Raw genomic sequence first — 9013 nt, forward strand, 5'->3', positions numbered from 1 at the left:
GAGATCGGTAGGGCTCTTATGTAATATGTCCTTCTCTTTTTCCTGAAATAAACAAATCTATTTTGCGCATTATCTGCTTTTATGAATTAATAAAGTTACGTTACATCACACATTAAATGAGATATCATCGAGAAGAAAATCAAATGTTAATGAAGACAAATCACTGTTTGCAAATAATAATTATTTTGAGCTTTTAAATAAATGCAAGAGTGCACAAATATCGATAAAGTATGCTTATCAACAGTCTGAGCAAGTATCTCTTTCGGATTTTCATGAAGATAAATCAGTAGGTAACTGTTGGCATTCGTGACCTTTGGCCTTTGATATTCTACGCCTATAAATATTGTGATGTAAACAAGTAGATAGATCATAGCTTAGTTGAAAAGAAAAAAAATGGATGAGTCCGATTTCGAAAGACGAAAGTTCATCTACAGAAGTAGAGTTGTGGAAAGAGGCATGAGTGTGTGGTATATGATGGAAGCCATTCGTTGTCAACATCGTTTGGGTGTTGTGCCTCTTAGGCCATGCCTCGCTGCAGGGTTGCTGTGGTGCAAGCGTTGCTTGCGAACCCAGAGCACTGCTGTGGTGCTAAGGCCATCCGCTATTCGGCTCATGATGCTGTTGGCAGAAAGAGACGAGATGCAGAACATCTGTTTCGATGATGAAGTCTGCAATGGTCAAGGCTCCCTCTCCGTCTGGATGATAGAGTGGAGTCATGAAATGAGAAGCAGAATATCTGCGGCTCATGCTGACTTCAGACTCACTGGGGGTTAGGGATAAGCACTTTATGTAATGAATGTATTTTGTGCTCTTAAAAGAAATAAATGATTATTCCCCCTAAACTTATGCTTGTCTTAATTTAAATCAATTAAACCAAGAATATTGCGAAAATAAGAAAACTTAGCGTCCGGCAATGGCTTGGTGAAAATATCTGCTGCCTGCTGGTCAGTAGATACGTAAAATCATTTGAATCTCCTTTTTGAGTACGTGTTCACGAATGAAATGATGGCGCACATCAATGTGCTTGGTTCTGGAATACATCACTGGATTTTCAGTAATTGCAATAGCACTCGTGTTGTCACAAAATATGGGAGCTTCATTTGACTGGATTCCATAGTCCCTAAGCTGTTGTTGTATCCACAGTATTTGAGCACAGCAACTGCCAGCTGCAAGATATTCTGCTTCAGCAGTAGAGGTGGCAATTGATGTTTGCTTCTTACTGAACCATGAAATAAGTCTATCTCCCAAAAATTTACACAACCCGCTAGTGCTTTTTCTGTCAATCTTGCAACCTGCATAATCTGCATCTGAATAGCCAACAAGGTTAAATTCTGAGTCCTTGGAATACCAAAGACCCACATTTGTAGTGCCTTTAAGATATTTAATAATCCTCTTGGCTGCGATGTAATGCGATTGCTTGGGTGCTGCTTGAAATCTTGCACACAAGCATACATCAAACATAATATCTGGTCTACTGGCCGTAAGTTAAAGTAATGAACCGATTAGACCTTGATACATAGTTATCTCAGCTGGTGCTCCTGCTTCATCTTTGTCAAGTTTAATAGAAGCACTCATAGGGGTAGAAATGGCAGAACAATTTTCCATACCAAACTTCTTGATAAGTTCTTTGGTGTACTTAGTTTGATTTATGAAGATACCATTATCCAGATGTTGACATGCAGTCCGAGGAAGAAATTTAATTCTCCCATCATGCTCATTTCAAATTGTTCCTGCATCAACTTAGAAAATTTCTCGCATAGACAAGGATTAGTTGATCCAAATATAATATCATCTACATATATCTGAACGAGTAAAATGTGATCTCCTTTAACAAACTTAAAAAGAGTCTTATCGACTGTTCCTATAGTAAAAACATGATCTAATAGGAATTGTTATAACGTATCATACCATGCACGCGGTGCTTGTTTTAAGCCATAAAGAGCTTTATCAAACTTAAAAACAAAATTAGGAGTTAAAGAGTTGATAAAACCTGGTGGTTGTTCAACATATACTTCTTCTTGAAGTAAACCATTGAGAAAAGCTGACTTGACATCCATTTGATATACTTTGAAGTTTTTGTAAGCAGCATAGGCAAGAAATATTCTGATAGCCTCAAGCCTTGCTACTGGAGCGAATGATTCGTCGAAGTCAATGCCTTCCTCTTGTCTGAATCCTTGAGCAACTAGTCGGGCTTTATTTCTTACCACCGTCCCATCCTCATTCAACTTGTTGCGAAACACCCATCGGGTGCCTATGATGTTTTGATTTGTCGGTCGAGGGACTAGATTCCACACTTAGTTTCTAGTGAATTGATTTAGTTCTTCTTGCATTGCTTCAATCCAGCTAGCATCTTGTAATGCTTCATCTATGTGTTTGGGTTCGAGCTGTGAAATGAAAGCTGCATGCAATAACTCATCAATCAGTTGATTACGTGTGCGAATAGGCGCAGTAGGGTTACCGATGACCAGATCAGGTGGATGATTTTTATTCCACCGAAGATTTGGTCCGAGAGGATTTGCGCCTGTTTGAGTGTCTTTCTCATCTCTGATTGCGTTGTTAGGTTCAATAGCACCCTCTCCGATTATCTGTTCGTCATTGATGTGATCTACTCCTCCTTCATTGGGTTGAATAATCTCTTCTGCTTGCTCATCTCTTGTGTTAGGAGGATCATCACTATCACTTTCATCCTGTAGAACGGTTGACTTCAGCCTGCTGCCTAGATCTTGAATGTCAATTTGAAGCTTTTCTGCACATACAGTAGTTTCATCAAAAATTACATGAATGAATTCCTCTATAGTCAGTGATCTTTTATTGAACACTCTGTAAGCTCGGCTGACTGAGGAAAATCCAACAAATATGCATTCATCTGCTTTTGCATCAAAAGCTGTCAGACGATGTTTTCCATTATCATGAATATAACAAACACAACCAAATACTTTAAAGTATGAGACATCAGGTTTTGTGCCATTCCAGATCTCATATGGTGTTTTGTTGTGTCTCTTGTTAATCATAGATCTGTTTTGAGTGTAACATGATGTGTTAATTGCTTCTGCCCAGAGTCTTTGAGATACATAGGAATCAACAATCATAGTTCTGGCTGCCTCCTTAAGAGTTCGATTTCTTCGTTCAGCAACCCCATTTTGCTGTGGGGTCCGAGCAGCAGATAACTCATGCTTGATGCCTTGGTCATCTAGATAGGATTCAAGGGTTTTGTTTAAAAACTTAGTGCCTCTATCACTCCTGATCTTGTCTATCCCAGTATGTTTCTCATTTTTCATACGTTTGAAAATATTTATCAGGTGAGTAGCAGTTTGATCTTTGGATGATAAGAAAATTACCCAAGTAAATCGAGAGTAATCATCCACAATCACTAAGGTATATCTCATTCCCCCTAAGCTCCTGATCGGTATAGGACCAAACAGATCCATATGTAACAGATCCAAGCATTTGGAAGAAGATGAGCATCCTTTGTTTTTAAAAGAGGCTCTCACATGTTTGCCCTGCTGACAAGCGGAGCACACTCTATCTATTTTAAAATCACCTTTGGGCAAGCCAAGAACCAAATCATGTTTACTCAGATGCCTAATGGACTTGAAATTTATATGGTTGAGCCGTTTATGCCATAACCAATGCTTATCATTCTGAGCAACAAAACAATTAGGAACTATCGGTTGTTTACTTTGCCAATTCAGCCTACACGTGTTTTGTTCTCTTAGTCCGGTTAGCATAATATCGTTGTTGCTAGATTTGATCATGCAAGAATGTTTAAGAAATTCAACAATATAACCATTGTCACATAGTTGACTGATGCTGATCAGATTATAACATAAGTTATCAATGAGCAATACGTCATTAATGATAAAGTTACCATGAGTAATCTTACCCTTACCCACGGTCTTACCCTTTGAGTTATCACCAAAAATAATCTTAGGTCCTTTGTAATGTATGATATCGGATAGTAAGTCTTTGTTTCCAGTCATGTGTCTGGAGCATCCGCTATCAAGATACCACGTTGACCTTTCTGTTGCACTATTCTTCTCGACTGATTTTACTGATAGTACCTGTAAGAAGAATGTACAACCATGGTACCCTTATCTATTTGGGTCCAAATTGGATTAGACCTTTTGGAACCCACACCTGAATTACTCTAACGGTTTTACCCGTGTGAGTGTTTACAAAGTGAGTCGGTCGAGGTACACGATGTGAATTTGTGTGTGGTCTAGGCTTTACAGTTGATAAGTGTATTTTATACACTTAATTTATATATGATTTTAATTGTTAAATATTTATTTCGAGCAGATTTATGTGGGTATGTTGTTGTTTTTGTGTTTGTAGGAAAGTATGGAATTTATGTGGAAACGGAGGAAAAATGAGAAAAATGAGATTTGAAAGAAAAGAATTAAAAGAATTGAGAAAGAAAAGAAGAAGAAAGAAAGAAAGAAACGATCAGACAAAGAAGATGAATAGTGATGGGCTTCAACTATTGGGCCTTAATTGATTAGCGCTTCTTTAAGCGCTAATGGGAAAGAAAGCAGCGCTATCGCGCTTCAGAGGAGAAACTTGAGAACAGAGGCCTATACGCGCGCGCGTGATTTCTGGAGCGGGCGCTTGTCGCTAAATTCTGAACTTGGAAATTTTTATTCGGAAGGAAATTTTTATAATTTCTTGGGCTTTTGAGTGGGCTTTGTGAGACACTATAAAAGGGAATTTTTCATCTGAAGAGGGGGCCGCCGCAACAATTACGAGAGGAATCAGAGATTTGATCGAGAACTTTTGGGAAGGAATTTCTGGAGCTTAATTGAAGAACAAAGACGGAGTTTGATCGACCGGACACGGCGTCGACGACGGATTTGTTTATTTTATATTTTATTTTATTCTGAATATGTTTGAATTTAAGGATTATTGTTTTATTCAGAATTTTATTATGAACTAATTTTTATAGTCTAGAGGTTGGATGGAACCTGGTGTAGACACTTTCTTGAATTTTTGATTTTATTGAATTGGATTTCTTCTAGATTAATTGTTTTTCTAGAATTGATTGTCTTTTCAATTATCTGATCAATAATTGATTTGTAATATTTATTTGAAATCTGGCACTCGGGAGAGGAGATTTTGAATAGGATCATTGGAAAATACATTGTTAATTGTTTATCTGACTCGGGAGAGCTTATAATTTTAACAGAGCTTTTAAAGAGAACATAGTTTTGAATTGATCACTGCAAGTAGATTCTTAATAGGGATATTGGAATTCAATTGTAGTTGATATATTTTATTCGGCACTCGGGAGAGGGAATAATACACGTAAGTGTTCTTGGCTATTAATTCTTTGAAATTCATGAAGATTAATTAATTAGGATTGATTGTTGTTGAAACCAGGTGAAATCTATACCTCTAGACCATTTTCTCTGATTGATTTTTAATCTAAAAGTTGTGTGCGTGTTTTTTAAATCTCTTAATTATTTATTTTAATTGCAAAATTCTTGATTATTGATTTTCTAGATAAAGTTTGGACTATTCTAATTACAAGCACTATTATTTTCATTTTACTCCCTGAGGGATCGATACTTGATTTTATCACTATATTAAAACTTGACACTCGTACGCTTGCGAGGAATTTTCACAACAAGTTTTTGGCGCCGTTGCCGGGGAGTAAATTTGATTAATTTTTAGTCTTGTTACCAATTAGTCTAGATTTTAATTTAGAGTTTTTTATTTTAATTTTAAGTTGCTAATTAATTTCTTCTTATTTTTAATTGCAGTCTATGCGACGATCTCAAAGTTCTAATTCTCTACTTTTTGATCCGGAGATCGAGCGCACTGCACGTGCTTTAAGACGAGCTAGAAGAGAAGAACTTGAAAGAATGGCTGAACAAGAAGAAAACCAAGCTCCCCTAGTGCCTATTAGAGATCACTTCAGACCGACGATCCAGGCTCACTACTCTAGAATCGCTCGTGGAACTATCAATGCAAACAATTTTGAGCTGAAGCCTGCATTGATCAACATGGTTCAACAGAACCAATTTAATGGGAGCGCCATTGCCGATCCTTATCTACACCTACGCACATTTTTGGAGATAACCGATACGGTAAAAATTAATGGTGTGTCTGAGGATACTATACGCTTACGCTTGTTTCCGTTTTCTCTCAGGGATCAAGCCAGAAGTTGGTTGCAATAATTGCCGCTTGGAAGCATCACTACTTGGGAGGTGATGGCAGAAAAATTTCTTGCAAAATATTTTCCTCCTGCCAAAACCACCCAACTGAAGATCGAGATCAGCACCTTCCGGCAGATGGACACTGAACAGTTATACGAGGCGTGGGAAAGGTATAAAGAATTATTAAGACGTTGTCCTAACCACAATTTTGCAGATTGGGAACAGATTGAGTGGTTTTACAACGGACTGAATGCGCCTACGAGAATGAAGGTGGACTCAGCGGCTGGAGGTACTATATTTACGAAGGATCATGTTCAGGCTTATGATATGTTGGAGGAGATGACGGTCAATAGTTTCCAATGGCCATCTGAGCGTATAGGAGTAAAGAAGCCGGCTGGAGTGTATGCAGTGGATCCTCTCACGTCCATCACTGCTCAATTATCTGCACTGACTACACAGGTAGCTTCTTTGAATAAAATTAATGTTGCAGATTCAAATGGAGTTGAAGGATCACCGGCTATAGAGCAAGTCAATTATATAAATCCAAATGGCTACAGAGGATATGGTGCATACAGAGGTAATCCTATTTCCAATACCTTTCACCATAATTTTCGAAATCATGAAGATTTTTCTTATGCTAATAATACTAATAAGGGTGATGGTAAGTTGTCTTTGGAGGATGTGGTTAGTACCTTTGTACAGGAATCAGGTAAGAGGATGGCAAGAACTGAGTCTTGACTTGACAGTTTGGAGACGCACATGACCAACATGGGTGCTGTGTTGCAATCCATGGAAACCAGCATAGGGCAGTTGGCGAATGCACTGAAGGACAACAACCGCGGCCAGTTCCCTAGCAATACTGAGGTAAATCCCAAGGAGCAGTGCAATTCCATAGAGTTGAGAAGTGGAAAAGAAGTTGGAATTCAAGAACCTGCTGTTGAAGAGAAGAAATTTGAGGAAAAAGTTGAGGAGAAGGAGCCAGAACCGATGTATAAGCCTCCACTTCCCTACCCGCAGAGGTTCAAGAAGAAAACATTGGACGAGCAGTTTTCCAAATTCTTGGAGATTTTCAAGAAAATTCACATCAACATTCCCTTTGCTGATGCTTTGGAACAAATGCCGAACTACGCGAAATTCATCAAGGAGATGATGTCCAAGAAAAGGAGACTGCTAGAGAACGAGGTGGTCAATCTGACGGAAGAGTGCAGTGCGGTGCTACAAAAGAAGATGCCACAGAAACTTAAGGATCCAGGGAGTTTTACTATTCCTTGTTCTATTGGTGGTTCTCATTTTAATAATGCACTTTGTGATTTAGGGGCCAGTATTAATTTAATGCCATTATCTATTTACAGGGCCTTGGAGTTGGGAGATATGAAATCGACTAAGATTTCATTACAATTGGCGGATCGGAGCATTAAATATCCACTAGGAATTGTTGAAGATGTTCTAGTCAAGGTGGATAAATTCATATTCCCAGCGGATTTTGTGGTATTGGATATAGAAGCAGATCATGGTGCTCCACTCATTTTTGGGAGACCATTCTTGGCCACGGCAGATGCAAAAATTGAAGTGATGAAAGGGGAGTTGTCGATGGGTGTGGAAGGCGAGAGAGTGATTCTCAAATTATTCATGAATACATCTAATCCATCCATCGAAGACTTATGCTCAATTGAACCGGTTATGAAGTTGGAGAACTGTAACCGATCTGATTTTGTGGTCGATTCATCGAATGAAAAAACGCCGAATTTACTACCACAGAAAGCCACGAAGAACAAGAGAGCGAAATTTAAAAGGCGCCTCGTGAAATTTATTTGGCGCGTGAAAGAGAAAGGGAAGACTTAATACTTTGAAAGTCGAGCTGGCGACTCTAAATCAAGCGCTTTTTGGGAGGAACCCAAAATTTTTGTTTTATTTTTATTTATTTTAATTTTTTTTATTTATTTAAATTTCTGCTTTAATTTTTTTTTTTTTATTTTTTGCTCATTAGCTAATTTTAAGTTTTTTGAATTATTGTTGATAATTTTGGAGGCCTAATTTTAAAATTGTTGAATTATTTTTCAGGATTTCGGTCTTTTTGCAGCGCATTATAGGCGCTCGCCCAAGATTGGAGGCGTCCGCTCATGATTTGGGAGTTGAAATCAGAGGCTCATGCGCGCCCGCACGCACTCCACACACCGAAGCCAAGCCAATAGCGTTCCCTAAGCGCTATCGCGCTGTTCAACCGCGCTTCTTAAGCGCTGTCGCGCATCAATAGCCGCGCTGACCATTAGCGCCTCACTTAGCGATATCGCGCTCCAAGCTCCCCAACCGCGCTCGAATTAAGTGCTATCGCGTAGTCTAAGGGCGCCTCACTTAGCGCTAACGCGCTCCGTCACTCCAAATCAGGCGCTATCGCGCTCCGGAATACACATCATTAAGCGCTATCGCGCTCTTCACTAGCGCAACGTCAAGCGCTAACGCGCGAATGTTTAGGCGCTATCGCGCTACTTCATTATTCAGTTTAAAAGCCCATTCCAGAGTCTTCCTCCCAGACTTAAATCACGATCCCCAGTCCGTATTTAAATCTCACGCAAGGGCATGATCATCGTAAATCTTCTAGTCAACAAAATATCATCAGCTCAAGGTTTGTAATCTTAATTACAAGGCAGAAATTCTAAAAATTGATCTTGCTCCATCTCAGCTTGTCGAGAAAAGGGAAATTGAAGAATTTGGAAAATGTATTCGTGAACGGTACAAAAGCTGAAATTTTATCTCTTACATTTGATTTTTGATAAATGTTGTGATTTGAGGGTATTGGGTTATCTGAGTTTTGTCTGCATTGTGGATTGGAGTACGTTTGCGGCAGTGCAATTCTATAT

The 9013-nt window shown here is 38.8% G+C and overlaps 1 protein-coding gene across 1 annotated transcript; it reads right to left on the reverse strand.

Annotated features, from left to right (window-relative positions):
• Positions 1–945: 945 nt before the first annotated feature.
• Positions 946–1605, reverse strand: LOC140862487 (secreted RxLR effector protein 161-like). The gene is made up of 2 exons (XM_073265511.1): positions 1517–1605; positions 946–1435 (listed from the first exon to the last, which is right to left on the reverse strand). The coding sequence occupies exons 1-2, from the start codon at positions 1603–1605 to the stop codon at positions 946–948; spliced, it is 579 nt and encodes a 192-aa protein (XP_073121612.1).
• Positions 1606–9013: the final 7408 nt, after the last annotated feature.

Source organism: Henckelia pumila, chromosome 4, assembly GCF_033568475.1.
Source record: "Henckelia pumila isolate YLH828 chromosome 4, ASM3356847v2, whole genome shotgun sequence".
Classification (NCBI taxonomy): Eukaryota; Viridiplantae; Streptophyta; class Magnoliopsida; order Lamiales; family Gesneriaceae; genus Henckelia; species Henckelia pumila.

Bases quoted from the DNA above. Each gene is read 5' to 3' on its own strand.
- LOC140862487 (XM_073265511.1), bottom strand. From the start codon at position 1,605: ATGGAAAATTGTTCTGCCATTTCTACCCCTATGAGTGCTTCTATTAAA. The intron at 1,436-1,516 runs GTATCAAGGTCT...CTTGTGTGCAAG, and splicing joins GCACCAGCTGAGATAACTAT to ATTTCAAGCAGCACCCAAGC.